The sequence below is a fragment of the Oryctolagus cuniculus genome, chromosome 4 (genome assembly GCF_964237555.1).
Source record: "Oryctolagus cuniculus chromosome 4, mOryCun1.1, whole genome shotgun sequence".
Lineage (NCBI taxonomy): Eukaryota > Metazoa > Chordata > Mammalia > Lagomorpha > Leporidae > Oryctolagus > Oryctolagus cuniculus.
The window spans coordinates 1,446,761-1,463,013 of record NC_091435.1 but is presented as its reverse complement, the minus strand read 5'-3'; the positions used below and the strand labels follow the sequence as shown (position 1 = coordinate 1,463,013).

At 54.7% G+C, this 16,253-nt stretch overlaps 1 protein-coding gene across 16 annotated transcripts in view; it reads left to right on the top strand.

Moving 5' to 3' along the window:
• Positions 1-15,824, top strand: part of ADARB1 (adenosine deaminase RNA specific B1) — a 115,947-nt gene extending 100,123 nt beyond the window's left edge. For 9 of the 16 annotated variants that reach the window (XR_011387666.1, XM_051839965.2, XM_051839963.2 and 6 more), the window contains 2 exons: positions 12,002-12,136; positions 12,843-15,824. Coding sequence is in view for 12 of the 16 variants with exons in the window: in XM_051839965.2 (XP_051695925.1) it covers positions 12,002-12,136; positions 12,843-13,270 (563 nt within the window). In the remaining 4 variants the exon portion in view is untranslated. Of the gene's footprint in view, positions 1-12,001; positions 12,181-12,842 lie in introns of all 16 variants that reach the window. The other 7 variants (XR_011387665.1, XR_011387664.1, XR_011387667.1 and 4 more) reach the window with 1 other exon arrangement.
• The last annotated feature ends 429 nt before the right edge of the window (positions 15,825-16,253 follow it).

Below are 16,253 nucleotides of genomic sequence, written 5' to 3'. Positions count from 1 at the left end.
TCTCTTCATGCCTCATTTACTCCATTTTCACTAAAGCTGGCACTTTATTTAGCTTGCAATATCCATGTGCACTACAAGGACCTTAACTCTGACCACCTGGTTAAGCCATCACTCAGCTGGACTCTGCGGTCCTGTTGTGCAGCAGTAATGGGGTGCAGAGGGCAACGTGCCGACTCAGTGTCATCTGTTCATCAAAGAATCAGCTCCATGCTGCTCAGGGATTCGGCAGTGGGGACCCCTGAGCGGACCCCTACTCCTCAACTACCCTGAGAGAAGCTCTCCTGACCATCAGCCCAGCAGGTGCATGACGCAGCAGTGGACCCAAGGAATAATTTCTATTCAACAGAAGGCTCCTATCAGAGACCATTAGAGAGGAGGTGCCTGACCAACACACTGAATGTGACACGGTGGGGCAGACACTTGATCCTGTCTTGAAAGGAGGTTGCCACCCTCCACACAGAGCACAGGGCGCTGATGCACTGTTCACAGCCACCGAAGACGTAGACACTGCAGACAGAACAGTGCCAATGGAAAAACCCTAATCCCAAGGCAGCGATTCAATCAGGGTCTGGCAGCGATTAGTAAAGTGAGAGAATGGTGTCAGGAGCACGTTAGACCCCTGATGACACACGTCTCTCACCACCTAGTGACAGGAACAGGAGCCGTCCCTGTGGTGAGGCCAACCCAGCCTGTGTAGCTGGGAGCCTGCCTGGCCATTCCATAACCCGGCCAGGGCTGTGCTGTCCCTCAGGCTTGGCTTCCTTCAGACTTCAAATGAGAAGCACCTCAGAGAAGCAGGTGGCAGAACCCATTTCTGTATCAATTACAGGTTTGCATAAACAAGAATTATCAAATGTTTGAGGCAAACAGCACAAAAGAGTGATCTATATGAGAAAATAGGACCCAGAGAATAACCCTTCTGTGTGTGCGCGAGGTAAGTGCCTAAGGCAAGGGTTAATCTGCAGGCTCAGGAAACAGAACATGCTGTTGTGGGAGTGGTGGGCCAGGTGCTGGGGACAGAACCAGTACCCTCCTCCAGGGGCTGGCGCTCGGGCCCAGAGAGAAGGGCACGAAGCAGAAGGCTGCTGAGGGGTGTGTGGAGCACTGCACGGAACAAAGTGGGGAGGGGGCAGCAGCAGTCTGTCAGCACTGAGAAAGTGAGGGGAAGCCCTGAGCTGGCAGCAGGACTCACAGTGGGACTCACCAAGGCACAGCGGGGTCCCCGAGTCCTGAGCACAAGTCAACAAGGCTGACAGTCCCCCCAATATGGAACAGACCTTACCAGGGCCAGGTAGGGGTACCAAGCCCTGAGTGAAGTCACTGAGGCCAACAGAGGCGCCAAGCTCCAAGTGGAAGTTGTGGTGGGTGGGCGTTCTCCCAGTATGGAACGGACCTCACTGAGGCCGGGGTGGGAGGAAGCAGGGTTGGAGCCCCGGGCAAAACTCACCAAAGCCACCAAAGAGTAGAGGCACCAAGTCCTGAGCCGAAGTCACCAGGGCAGGGCAGGGCAGGGCACTGAGCAGTAGTCAGGAAGCTGTGCCCAGTTCACCCTGCATCTCGAGAGCAGCAAAGGCGCAAGGAGCTCATCAGTGCCCGAGTTCACCGTGAGAGACGTGGGGCACCCCCCTCGTCCACGTGCTGGAGCCACAACCAAGTGACGAGATGCCCTCCCTGTCCTGAAAAGAAAGTATTTTTATAGTAGAAGTTTCCATCCTACCAAGTACTAACCAAGCTTTGGGTCAGTGATCATATTTAGCTATTCAAGGATTCTATATGTAGTTTTAGAGTAAGAACAACTAGGATCCTCCCGCAAAATGACAAAGATGTCTTAAGGAAAATATGGGGTTCAAGAAACTACTTTAGGGCTGGCACTGTGGCATAGTGGGTTAATCCTCCACCTGGGATGCCGGCATCCCATATGGGTGTCGGTTCGAGTCCCAGCTGCTCCTCTTCCGATCCAGCTCTCTGCTATGGCCTGGGAAAGCAGTAGAAGATGGCCCAAGTCCTTGGGCCCCTGCATCCACGTGGGAGACCTGAAAGAAGCTCCTGGCTCCTGGCTTTGAATCGGCTCAGCTCTGGCTGTTGCGGCCATCTGGGAAGTGAACCAGCAGATGGAAGACCTCTCTGTCTCTACCTCTCTGTAACTCTTTCAAATAATTAAATATTTTTTAAAAGTTTAAATAAAAAAGCAAAAATTCAGGCACCGTTAAGACTTCAATAATAACTGGAGAAACGTGCAGAACTTTGGCTGCTGACCATTGGGTATTGCCAGGCCTTGGAGAATTTTGATGATGGGCTCGATTTTGACAGAGGTCAAAGGTGATTCAGCAGGAGGGGGAGGAACGTTTCACCAAATGGTGCAGGGTCAGCAGCACATCTTCTGAGTTCAAGAATTTCAGTTTGGGGGCCAGCGCTGTGGCATAGCAGGTTACCATCTCATATGGGTGCCAGTTCATGTCCCAGCTGCTCCACTTCCAATCCAGCTCCCTGTGAATGGCCTGGGAAAGCAGCAGAGGGTGGCCAAGCGCTTGGGTCCCTGCACCCCTGTGGGAGACCCGGAAGAAGCTATTGGCTCGTGGCTTCAGACTGGCCCAGCCCTGGCCATTGTAGCCATTTGGGGAGTGAATCAGTGAATGGAAGATCTTTCTGTCTCTCCATCTTTCTAACTCAGCCTTTGAAGTAAATAAATAAATCTTAAAAAAAAAAATTTAAGCTCACACTACACACCTCACATAAACCAACTGCAATGGGACCTGGTCCTGCTATAAATGCTTCAACTCTGGAATTTCTAAGGATACAGCATGTGAGAAGCTCTTTGGGTCACTTACCTTAGAGAAACGCTTCTTCAAACATCAAAGCATGATTCAAAGAAAAAAATTAGTTTATCAAAATTCAAACTATTTGGTCTCCATAAGATACTGCCAAGAGCTGTCTGCAGTGCCATCATCCCATGTGGGTGCCAGTTCAAGTCCCAGATGCTCCATTTCTGATTCCACTCCCTGCTGTGGCCTGGGAAAGCAGTTGAGGATGGCTCAAGTGCTTGGGCCCCTGCACTCTTGTGGGAGACCCGGAAGAAGCTCCTGGCTCCTGGCTTCAGATCGCCACTGCTCTGGCCATTGGGACCATTTGGGGAGTGAACCAGTGGATGGAAGACACACACCCACCCCCGCCTCTGCCTTTTATTTACTTATTCAAATAAATAAAAAATAAATCTTTAAAAAAAAAAGATACTGCCAAGAGAGCCAAAAGGCAAACCACAGAATGAAAGAAGGCATTTTCAAATCAAACATCTGACAAAGGACTTGATCTCAAGACTCAGTGCGAAGTTAAACTGGTTAAAAACAAACGAAGTCCTGAACAATTTTCTGATGACGCATGAGGATGATAAATTGGCCTGTGAAAAGAAATCCAACTGCAGCCAGTGTGGCGCCAGCACACCGCTGGAATGCTGCAGTGAGTGCCTTCTCAGCACGGGAAAGGGCTGCCAACTCTCGTGAGTCTGAGTGAAGTGAGCTGCACAGAACAGCTCACGCCCCACGGTGCCGTTCTGTAGACCAGTCTGTACTGGGGCAGTGGTGGGGAGGGAGAAGAGGTCAGGTTGGCACAGGTGCTGTGAACCTGATGAAGTGGCAGATGCATTCAGTCTAGGTTACAGTGACCTTTGCACAGCCCCACTTCTGCACTTGAGTGTTTCCCACTATCTTTTGGTCTCTCTTGAAGCCAATACCACTGTTGTGACAACTGCATATTTTAGAGTCATCCTTTGAATTCCTTGTCAGGCAGTTCATCGATTTTTTCCCTTGTGTTCTGTTGCTCGAGTCACTGTTCCTTTGGAGATGCTGTTACCTTTATGCTTCTGGGTCCCTACATTAATGTTTGTCCTGGTAGGTCAGTCGCCTCTGCCGGTCTTGTAGCGTGGCTTTTGTGGTGACGGAGACACTGTGGGACTATGTCCTCAGATGGGGTGGGGCAAGCTGTGTGGGTTCTGGTCCCAGGTGGGTGCTTTGGTGCTGTGTCCGTGCAGCTTCCTCACCCGTAGCTAGCGCTGGCAATGTCTGTGCGTATCACAGTCCCCCAGGCTGCAGGCACCATGAGATGGCACTACCAGCCGGGAGGTGGTGTAGCTCTGTGGGCACAGGTGTCATGCCACATGCCCAGGAGCGGAATGGGAGCTTGTCAGTGTCTGTGGGCCATGTAGGGGCACTTGTCAGAACCAGGTGCTGCACAGGTAGCTCCATGGGCCTGTGGGGCTGACTCCTTCAGGGAGGTGCCTACTTTTCAGGTCCTCAATGGGCAGAGCTTCTGAGAACTGGCTGCTCAGCTGCCTCCTGGGACCACAGGATGATAAGCAAAGCTACCCTGTTGCTTCCTAGGGTCTCAGCAGGCTGGGTCACTCAGGGCTGACTGCCCAGCTACTTCCTAGAGCCAAGGGCAGGAATCGGCTCCCCGGCTGCTTCTCAGGTGATGGGGGGGGGGGGTGCAGAGCAACCCAGCTGTTCTCCGAGGGTCTCTGCAGGGTAAGTGGCTCAGGGTGTGCCACCCAGGTATTTCCAGGGCCTCCAAACTGATCTGCAAGACCACCTTGGGATGGCTGCCTGGAGCCACTGCTTCTTGGGACCCCACGGCAGGGTCTCCAGATGGCTCTGTGCAGCAAGAGCCTGGATGCAGGATGGCTGAGGTGAACGGAGGTCTTTCTCGAGAGCAGGGTGGCTGTGTGGTGCCCCAGAGCTCCCACACCAGACTCAGTCTTCGCTGCAGTCAGCACCTCAGGTGTCCATGGCGTGAGTGGGGCTACTGGGCACCTCCTGCTCTGCCTTCCCCAGAGAAGAACAGCAGGTGCTGTGTGCTCACTGCCTTCTCTTCAGGTCATCGTGGGGTCTCCGTGCTCTCCAGGTCTCTGCCAGACCCTCTGTGCTCTGTGAAGTCACTGCTGTTTCCTCTGGCATGCTCCTTGTGGAGGGGGCTGTGCCAGGCACGCGCACCAGCCCCCGTCACGGCTGCAGTTTCCAGTTTCAGGGTCAGGCAGCTGTCCCTTCAGTGCTCTGCTCTTCCAGAGCTGAAGTGGCCGCTTAGGCCCTCCTGGTGTTTCCATAGCAGGTTTAAGCGAGTTCCATGCTTGAGCCTCCTGGGACTTTGGCTGGGACTGAACTGTGCAGCTCTGGGGAGACTGGAGTCTTCCGTCGGTAAGCAGCCTCTGCGCTTCTCAGCACCACGCCAGAGCTTCTCATGTACACGGCTTCCCTCAGGTTTCTGAGTATTTCATATTTTGATGCCATTTTAAAGGTTATGTAGAAATGCTCATTCTAGTAACTGATAGGCTTCATTGGCTTTTCATTATGCTTGGTTTTTCTTTGTGGATGGGGAGAGGCAGACTTCCACTATTAAATGCGACATTAGTGGCAGGTTTCATCGGCTGCAGGAATTTTTAATCAGGCACGGATATGGATTTTGTCAAATGCTTCCTTCTGCCCTAAGATAATCAGGCATTTTTGTTTGTTTAATGTGATGACATTGATGGTTTTGAAAATATTAAACCAACCTTACATTCCTGGAGTAAACCCTGCATGGTCATTTATATGAAGGGCTTTAAAAAGACTGTGGGGGAAAGAGAGTTAAAAGGGAAGTTCATTTTGGTACCATGAATGTTTTTGAAATCTGTGCATTTTTTTTTTCATGACATGTTTTTCTTGAACCTTTGTGAAGACTCCTTGTAAGTATGGATTTTTTTTTTTTTTTTTTTGCACGAGAATGTGATCTTCTATGTGTTTGTCTGAAAGACACACCCACACAGCTCCCATCACTGGTTATCTTCCTAAATGCTCACAAGGCTGGGGTTGGGCCAGGCCAGAGTCAGGGGCCAGGATCTCCATTCAGGGCTCCCGTGTGGGTGGCAAAATCCCAGTTACTTGAACCATCACCTGCTGCCTCCAAGGGTGCACATTAGGTGCACACAGGAGTCAGGAGCCAGAGCCACAAAAGATGAAACCCAGGTGCTCCGATGTGGTGACCTAGCTGGCACCCTTACTCCTAGACAGGATGCCCCCTTAGACCTCGTTTTAATTCCAGTTTCCAGGAATATCCTGAAGTACTCTCATCTATTCTTGGGTTCAGTTGCTAAGATTTTCTGTAGACTTTTTACATTTGTGGCATCCTGATCTAGTTTCCTTTTTTATGTCTGTGTCAAGGGCAAGCATTTAGCCTGCTCATGAAGATGTTTCTTAGGATCTCCACATCCCGTATCAGAGTGGCTGGGTCTGAGTCCTGGCTCTGCTTCCAGTTCCAGCCTCTTGTTAATGCAGACCTGGGAGGCAGCAGGTGATGGGTCAAATACTTGGGCCCCTGCCATCCATATGGGAAACCTGGATGAAGCTCCTGGCTCCGTTTCGGCATGACCCAGCCTAGGCTGTTTCAAGTATTTGGGAGTGAACCAGCAGATGGGAGAATCAATCTTTCTCTGCTTTTCCAATAAAATTTGATAAATCAAATAAGTTAACAAAATTGATACATGTTTGAATTCAGATACATCTCTTCCTCTTCAGTTTGAGGAGTCACTTCCGGTTTGGGATTAGTGTTCCCTTAACTGGCTGCTAGAACTTACCGGTGAAGTCACTGGGGCCTGACCTGACTACAGATTCATATTGTATGATAGAGGACGGACTGTTCATGTGGTTGGGTTTCCCTTGGGTAAGCTTCGGTAACTGACGCCTTTCAGGGAGATTTGTCCATTGCACCTAATTTGCCAAGCATCTTGGTCTACAGTGTTTCTGACGCCCCCTTAGTACCTGTAGCGCCTGGTGACAGCACCTGTGATTCGCATCTCCTCTTGTCTTCCTGGTGAGGTCAGCCAGAGGCTGCTCAGCACTGTGGATCGTCCCCAAGGAACTACTTTAGGTTTCATTGATTTTTTTTTTTTTTTTTGCCATATATTTTTTTCTGCTCTGATCTCATTTTCTTTTTCTTCTTTACTATTTCAGTTGCTCTTTGTACAATTTTTTAAAGTGCTGAGGCCTTTTTTGAAAACTTTACTTCAAAAATTTCATTACATCACATTTTAATTTTCACCGATTCCAAAATACTTTGTCCCATGAGTTATTTAGAAGTCATTTCAAAATATTAGGGGGTTTTACAATGATTTTTATTGCCAATTAAGCTTTTTAAAAATCTTAAATATTTATTCCTTTGAGAGGCAGAGATACAAAGAGCAGCACGAACCATGTCATTTTAATTTATTATTTTATAGACTAGAATATGATCACTTTAATAAGTATACCATGAAAACCTGAAAAAACTGCACATCTGCTGTCTTTGTGCAGACTGATCCATAAATGTTGGGTCAACTTGTGTTGTTCACGTCCTTACTGATCTTCTACTCGGTCTATCAATTATGAAAGAATATCAACATCTTGACTATAATTGCATGTTGTCTACATCCCCTTCTGACCCTTTTTTAGTTTGTACTTCATATACTTGACAGTTCTGTGTATAAAAACTTAGAGGCAGGTCTTGTGCTGCAAGCAGGTTAAGCTGCTGCCTGAGACACCACATCCTGGATCAGTGGTGGAGCTTGAGTCCTGGCTCCACTGCCAGCCCAACTTGCTGATGAAGCACGCCTGCTAATGCTCAAGTACTTGGGTCCCTGCCACACATGTGGGAGACCTGGAGGTCCTGACTCCTGGCTTCAGCCTGGCCCAGTCCTGGTTCTCAGCATCTGAGCACTAAGCCAGCAGATGGAGGTGCCTTCTGTCACTCTTTCAAATAAATGAAAATAAAATGTTCTGAAATGAACAGGAAGCCGATTTGCAGACAGTGTAGTGCTGTTGCCCCTCCTCGTAGGTGACCTTGTCCCCGAGTGGCCGCCTGGACTGTGCTTTCTGCATCACCCGGTGTCACAGCTTTGCTTTGGTTACTGACGTCTCTCTCCACCACTGCTCGACTTCTTTATGTTAAAGGTGGTTCTCGGAGGCAGTGTGTTTGGAGTTTGCTCCCCAACTCCAGTTGACAGTCCCTGACTTTTCGTGGAGGTGCTTAGGTCATGCACATTTATTCTGATTAATGTGGGGAGCAATCCGGACTGGACTAAGTTACTGGAATTAAGACTTATTCTATGCATCTGCTCTCCCACAATATGGCGCTGGGAGAGAAGAAAACAGCTTCTACACAGCTGCCTCCAGTTCAGCCAATAAACTGTAGGACTTGCGCCTGATTGGAGGAGAGCAGCGTACTCGGCGTGTGGGCAGCCGAGTTAGGATTGGCGGAGGAGGACTATAAAGGAGGAGAGAGACGGCATGCACCGGGAACATCTAAGGGAACATCTGTGCAGCCCCCGAGAGAGCCGGCCGGCGGTGTGCCGCTCCCCTGCGGAAGTGGGGAATGTGGCAGGGGGAACTGCCCTTCCACGGAGGTGGAAGGGATAGTAGCCAACCCGGGAAGAACCAGCAGCAAACCTGGGGAGGGCCGAGCAGACAAAAGAACAGCGCAGGGTCCTGTGTCGTTCCTCCGCGAAGAGGGGGAGCGACAGATTAATATTGATAGGCTGAAATCTGTCATTTGCTACTTGTTTGTTCCATATGTTTTTGTTCCCTTTTTCTCCTTCAAAAAAAATGCTTTTCATTTTATTTAAAAGGAAGAGAGCACCAGATAGATGGCAGAGAGGGCTTCCATCTTATCTCTAAATGCCCACTACAGCAAGAGCTGGGTAAGTCCGGGGCCAGAAGCCCAGACCTCCATCCAGGTCTCTCACACGGTGGCAGGAGCCAAGTATTGAGCCATCAACCTGCTGACTCCCAGGTGTGCCTAAGCAGGAAGCCGGAGTAGCAGCAGAGTGGCTGGATAGTAGGTGTGATGGGACACACCAGGCCCTCTTTTCCATTTGCCTTGTGTTTTCTGATTCTGTTGTAACTCCTTGATTTCTTAGCTGCTAACTAGTGGTTGTTTTAGGGTGTATAGCGTACATCCTTAGCTTTCCACACTCTGCCTTTGCGGTTTAAGAACATGAAGAACATTGCCAGTCTCCATCGACTCCTCCTCTGCAGCAGTGTTGTCTTCCTTTTCCCTCTTGCGTGTTACAAACGCCACACTCAGCATTTGGAAGGGATTCAGACACTAAGACAGGAAGGCTTCTTGTGGAAGGGATGCGGGTCTCCATAGGCTCCTGTTGGTTCTGGTGATCATGAATTGGGTCCACTTTTGTGCGTCTGGAAAAGTTTTTTTTTTTTTTTTTTTTTTTTTTGACAGGCAGAGTGGACAGTGAGAGACAGATAGAAAGGTCTTCCTTTTGCCGTTGGTTCACCCTCCAATGGCCGCCGCAGCCGGCGCACCGCGCCTATCTGAAGCCAGGAGCCAGGTGCTTCTCCTGGTCTCCCATGGGGTGCAGGGCCCAAGCACCTGGGCCATCCTCCACTGCACTCCCGGGCCACAGCAGAGAGCTGGCCTGGAAGAGGGGCAACCGGAACAGAATCCGGTGCCCCGACTGGGACTAGAACCCGGTGTGCCAGCGCCGCAAGGCGGAGGATTAGCCTACTGAGCCGTGGGCACCGGCCCTGGAAAAGTCTTTGTTTTGCCCCTGCTGTAATGCGCCTTTGCTGGGTGCAGGTCTCCTCTTTGTTCCCAGCTGAGGATGGGGCCCCGCGCCCATCATCTGCTCTGTGTCGTCCCGGCAGGCAGTCTGCAGGAGTGCCCTGATGCGGTGTGCCTTCCTCTCTGGCCAGACTCAGCACTGCTGGGCTGAGCTACGGTCATGTGGGATCCAAGCCCAGCTGTGTGGGACTGGAGTCTGGAAGAACACCCTAGAGAATGGGAGATTCTTTATTCAGCCGGCATGGTGGCACCAGCCCCACAACAGCTTGAGTTGGCTTTTATAGGAGTCTCCATAGTGGCGGCCCCTAGCCAAGTGGTCACTCAGCAGAAAATGCATCAGCTGGGGGACCTGCCCGGCTGTCACTCAGCATGCATCACTCACCTCGTTTACCTGGACTTCTTGCGTCCCAACGGGTCAGCACCATGGTTTTGTGCCCGGGCTTTGCTGAGATTCTCACATCTCTATTTGGTTTCATCTCATTTAGAATCCCGCCCCCCCCCCCCCCCCCAGTTTTCTTTCAAATACAGAAACTGCTCCCCTTCTTCCTCTCCTCCGGGAACTCCAGGGGCACAGACTTGGGCCGCTCCATTTCCCCTCCCGGTCTGTTTCATTCCGGCTGGTGTTCTGGAACGCCGGGCTCTTGCTCCACCATGAAAGAAGGCACGGGCTGAGGTGTGAAGGGGCATGGGAGATCAGCGTTGATTGAGCAAAGTGAAGGTGCAAACTCTGGAAATGGATCAGGCCAGCGAGAGAGAACAAGCAAACCACCAAAGCGCTCACCAGGAAAAAGCAAAGCCCCGCCCAGGGAAATACAATCACCACCAATAGAAAAGCCGCCCGCCTCTCACCCCAGCCAGGTTGGGCCTTCCCGCGGCAGCATCCAGAGGCACAGCGACCGCTTCCGGGGTGGAGCTCCAGCCAGCGCTGTCTGGCCAGGACCCAGCACCACCCATTCCCATGCCTTTCTCTGGAACTATTAGTGTCATGGTGTCGGGCATGATGGGAGTGGGGGAGGGAACTCTTTCCAGCTAGTGCTGGTTCCATGTGTGCAAATTTGCAGAACTTTCCATTCCTGCTACACAGATGGGGACAGTGCACAGAAAAGGAGGGAGCTGTCACGTGGGCCAGGCCAGACTGCCTGTGGTGGACACCACAGCGGCAAACTGTGGATTGCCTGGAGCTGTCAGCTGTGTGTGCAGGCCAGCTCAGCTGTCACTCAGCAAGCCCACACTGGTGGGGAGCTGTCCGGCATGGGTTTGGCTGGGGCTCAGACCGCAGCTCCTGTCCCAGGTACCTGTGGCCAGCACACTGGTGATGCCGCTCATACTCTGTGTCTGCTCAGACGAGTCCTGTCAAGTGTGCCTTTCGCTGCAGATGTGGTCTCGGTCTCCAGAGGCCTGGCTAGGGTCCGTTATGTTCCAGGTGCGGCTGTCAGCACCCCTCCCTCTGCTCCTCCCAGGACGGTCTTTGCTGGCATCCAGGACAGCTCTGCGGTTCCCAGGCTCACTCTGCACTGCTCTTCCCTCTGGTGCTGTTCTGCCAACTCGGGCTGCTTGGTTTGCTGGCCTCTTACTGCAGGGCACGTGCCAGGCGCACCTGGGCTCCTCGCTCAGAATGTAGGTCCCGTGGTTTTGATGCTGCTTGGGGAGCAGCAGGTAAGGGGTGGTGACTGGGGGAGCAGTCGCCGGAGTGTGAGCTTAGCTGTCCTGCCCAGTGCCTGGCCACCTGCTGCTGGGCCAGATGTGGGCCAACTCCCGTCCCAGACTTGTCTGAAAACCCCCAGGCTGACTCTATGCGACTCGGGTGGTTTGCCACATCCACGTGGTCTGAACTGTGTTCAGCTCCAGTGACCCAGGAGGCTCCCAGGCCTGGAGAGGAGCGCGTGGCTGGCCAGCACAGGGCTGAGGGAGCATCCGAGGAAAACACAGGGCTTCCTGTTTGCCTCTGGCGTTGTGCACGTGAAGCTGTGTGGCCTGAATGGCTGGCTTTGGTGCTGGGAGCGTGTGCAGGATCTGAGCCCCAGAGCTGCCTGGGACAACGATGGGAACCCAGCTCGACCGTTGCAGGGCCGACTCTGCTGGGTGCAGTTTGCCAGGGCTCTCGGCCCTATGAGGAGTCTGCGAGAGTCCAGGCAATCTGCACGTTATGGAGAAACCATCCAGGAACACAAAAGGTTTTGCACCCCAGGAAACTCAATCTTTTAATCCCATTTTTGTGTGAACTGCTGCGATTCCCCTGTGTCATCCCCAGTGTGAGCAGAGCCTCGTGCCATCAGGTTTCTGCGAGTCCCGGGCTGCCTGCCGTTCGCAGACAGCATGTGGCTGAGTCCTGGGCAGGGACCGTGTCTGTGTCTCCCTGAGTGGACGGTGCTCTCCACGGACCACAGCCCAGGCTCGCTCACCTCCTCCCGTGTCTGTTCTTCAGGCATCAGCAATGCGGAAGCGCGGCAGCCGGGGAAGGCACCCAACTTCAGCGTCAACTGGACAGTGGGCGATTCGGCCATCGAGGTCATCAATGCCACGACGGGCAAGGACGAGCTGGGCCGTGCGTCGCGCCTGTGTAAGCGCGCGTTGTTCTGTCGCTGGACGCGCGTGCATGGCAAGGTACTGAGGGCCTTGCGGCCACGCCTCCACCTCCCCGCAGTGTCCACCCTTCTAGAACCTGCACGCTCCTGCCACCATGTGTGGCTCCCTGAAATGAGACTCAGAAGTCTGGGGTTCTCTCTGGCGTCCCTGACTCAAAGGGTGGCCTTGGTCCTTGCAGTCCCACTGCTGTCACACAGGCGGCAACGTCCCTTCCCTCTGCCCTGGGGCTGCTGCTGGCACCCAGACGTGGCCGGTCCCTAGGAGGGAGGAGGGTCGGGCCCTGCGTGCTCCCTTCCCTCTCGGCAGCCTGGTGCTGCCGTGGTCTCCGGCTGCACACCTCCCACGTGGTCGGTGAGTATTGCCAGTTTGCGTTGACTCCGCAGCCAGGTCCATGGCATCCGTCTGCTACAGGGCTAGCCTGAGACTGGCGAGGGAGGTGCAGGCAGATGCTCCAGTGCTGGCCCACGCTGGCTGCCTGTGAGTCTCGGTCCCCAGAGACTGGAGCCAGGCAGCGTGGCCCAGCGCACACCACACCAGCAGCGCTTTTCCTCTGCGAGTGCTGAGAATGCGATCTTCGTCAGCCGGGGTTCGCTGGGTGTGTGTGTGTGTGTGTGTGTGTGGCGGTGCTGTCCTCGCCTGTCACTCGCTCAGCACCTGCCCTTGTTTCTGCTCTTCTACAGGCACCACCCCACCTATTGCGCGCCAAGATCACCAAGCCCAACATGTACCACGAGTCCAAGCTGGCGGCGAGGGAGTACCAGGCCGCCAAGGCGCGTCTCTTCACCGCCTTCATCAAGGCGGGGCTAGGCGCCTGGGTGGAGAAGCCCACGGAGCAGGACCAGTTCTCACTCACGCCCTGAGTGAGGAGCAGCCGGTGCCCAGCCCGCCCCCCACAGCCTCCCGTCTGGACTGGGGGCAGGCGCTCAGCTCGGGGAGGGTGTGGGGGGCACGGGGATCCCCGGGGTCTCCGGCATCCTCCCCTGCATCCCACACCCTGGCCAGGAAGGGCACGGGCTCGTGGGGGTGCCGGGCGTCCCCGGGCCCCTCTCAGCCACGCATTCCTCCCCCAAGGACCCGGCGCCCGCACCTGATCCCGGTTTACGTTTAGAAACTGAGTTCTACTGAGTAGGGCTTCCGTAAGTTTAGGAAAATAGAAATTACTTTGTGTGAAATTCTGGAATAAATAATTTATTCAGAGCTAGGAATGTGGTTTATAAAATAAGAAGTAATTATGTCAGATCACTTTATGCCACATAATTTTAACTGCAAATCTGCAACCTGCGTGGAGGAGGGTGAGGTGATGGAGGGCGAGACAGCGAGCGGCGCACACAGCCACACACACAGCCCCTGGGTCTCCCCTCAGTGCTTCCGCAGGGGCTGCCGTCAGTCCCAGCAAGCTGTCCCGGAGGCCACCCCGGCCTCCCCTGGAAGCTCCGCAAACAGAGTATTTGTGTTCCCGGGTTGACCTCCAGTCCTCAGAGAGAAAACGGGCGCAGCAACCTGAGGTTTGGCAGCGTTCAGCCTGCGCACCAGGAGCAGCCAGCAGTGGCCCTGCCCCAAGTCTTGTGGACGTGACGGCTGCCCAGGGACCAGCTGGATGGAAGGAAGCAGGCGCTCAGTCTGCGGGCCTGCACTCCCTCAGCCAGGCTGAGCCAGGCTGGACCAGGTCTGACGGAACAGCAGGGGTGGGGGGGGAGCCCAAGGAGGTTGCTCAGCTCCGCTCGGCGCACAGGACAGCCCCATGGCAGGGGGAGCCAGCCAGGAGGTCAGGACCCTGTGGCCTGTGCTCGGAGATTGCCCCAGGTGCCTTGTTCTCACTCAGGACCAGAGAGGAGCCAGCAACAAGCGCCCTCCACCCCCAGTGCCATCCTTGTGGTTCTGGGGGTCTCTCTGAGGGGATCTCAGGGGGCTATGGGCCGGGATGGGTCCACAGCACACACGCGCACAGCAGAGACCAGGGCGCCTGTCCCCAGGTGTACATCCAGGTATCAGAGACAGGACAAAGCAGAGGAGACATGCGGCCACTGTCACCCATCAGGTCCTGGGGGTGCACGCAGTGACAGTGAGCAGGTTGCTTCCCTGGTGGGGCCTGAGGCCCAGTCTGCACATCTTCATGTGGCAGGAAGGGCCCTGTAGACCCGTCCGTGGGACTGGGTGACAGTCAGCGTCTGTCTCCTGTGCCTGGAGAAGGGAGGGGTCTGCCGGTGTTGCTGTCCACTCCCAGGCCCCTGCACACTCGAGGAGCATCTGTGGCTCTGGGCTGTGTTGTTCTTGTCTCTATAAATTGTATTTTTTCTAATGGGGATTGGGAGAGACTTAGTTTTTAAAAATATGTGGATTTTGGTTACAAAGTCCTGTGGAAACACATTGCTGCACATGCAAATTGCGCCACGGCCATCTCCGGAGCAAGGGTGTCCCTGGTGCAGCGCCCACACAGCCACGAGACCTGGCAGGCAGGCTTCTGAGCAGGAAGAGGGTGGCGCGGGCAGAGCCGCGGCCTATGTGTGTGGTCACAGCTCCACTCAGGACGGGTCAGGACACCCGGGGAGGGCCGCAGCTCACTCACCCTCCTGGGCACCGGCTGCCGCTGTGGTCACCCAGCGCCCCGCCACTCTGAGACCCCTCACAGGGAACCTGACACAAGCAGGGGATCGAGTAAAATCTTAAACCAGGGGACATGCTGACAAGCAGGGATGGGAGGGTGTCTGTCAGAGGCGCGCTGGACCACAGCGCCCCCTGGGGGCCAGTGCAGGGAGGGCTCTGTCGTGTGCTCTGCGTGGGAGGCAGGTGCGCGGCTCCTCCATGCTCCCTGCCCTGCTCAGAGCCTGGCGGGCCCACCCCTTCCCACAGGGGCTGCCAGGGACTGGCTCTGAGTGCCAGTGCTGATGCCCAGTCCGCCTCTGACTTCCCTTGTGCCCAGTCCCTCTGGATTGTTCTAACAGTTGAAATGACTGCTTTATTTTGAAGCGGACAAGCCAACATCTGATAAAGCACTGGTTCTCTGGGATTCCTTTCATTCCCATCCTCTCTCCGTGGGCCTGTGGAATGGCTGCATTCTGTGGGGGTCCAGGCAGCTGTGCGGCCAGCTTGGGCGTGAGGCCCCGCCGCCCTGGCCGCCTCGGCTGTGCTTCCAGGGTGTTTCGCTCCAGAGCCCTCAGGGCTGCCCGGTCACAACTCCAGTCCGGCGAGAGGCGCGAGGCGCGGACTCCCCACCTCTGAACTTCTAGGAAACTCCGGACTCTCTTCCTTCCTGTCAGCCCCACACTGTACACGGAGGGGCCCAGTGTCGTCTTCAGTGTGTGTCCTTGTCCCCTGCTGTGTCACATGACTGTCCCTGAGCATGGGGACATGCAGTTCCGGTGTCTGCAGAACAGGGTCGGGACACAGAGCGGCCCGCGCGGGCAGGCTGAGCGGTGCCGCGAGGGGTCCACGCACAGGCTGTCCTGCTGGCAGCACCGGCAACCCTGGCTCAGGGCCTGCAGGAGCCCCAGCAGCTGACGGCCAGGGCGCCGGATTCCACGCTGCCCGGCCCTGGTGCCCTGCGTGTCTGTACATACCACCCCTCCTGCATGACCTCACGCCAGGCCACTGGCCGCGCATGAGACGCTGTCACTGTAGACAAAGGACTGGAGATGCTGTACAAATAAAACGCCTCATGACCACTGCGTGGCTCAGGTCTTCCTTCCGCCCACGGTGTTCTGCCACTGGGGGCTCAGCACCCCCCCCCCCAATTCTTGGATCCTTCACCATCTTCCACGCCCAAGCATTAGGGGCTTCACAAAGTGCGTCAGGAGTTCGTTTGGGTACGAGCAGTTTCAATCCGCTGTGCTCCCTGCACTTGCTCAGGCGGGGTGGAGGGAAGGCACACTGCCACCCGCCAGGTCCCCACCTGTGAAGAGTGGCACGTGTCCCCATAGCCGGGGCTCACGCAAAGGGGCCAGATGCTGATGAGTGGCAACCGGACAGCCGGGTCCCCGGGTGCTGAGACAGCAGGACACAGTCACCATTCATGTGTCAACCTGGCTGTGCCCGAAGGTCACGTGGATTTGGTGGGATACAGAAGCGGTGCAGGGAAGCACGCATGCTAAGTG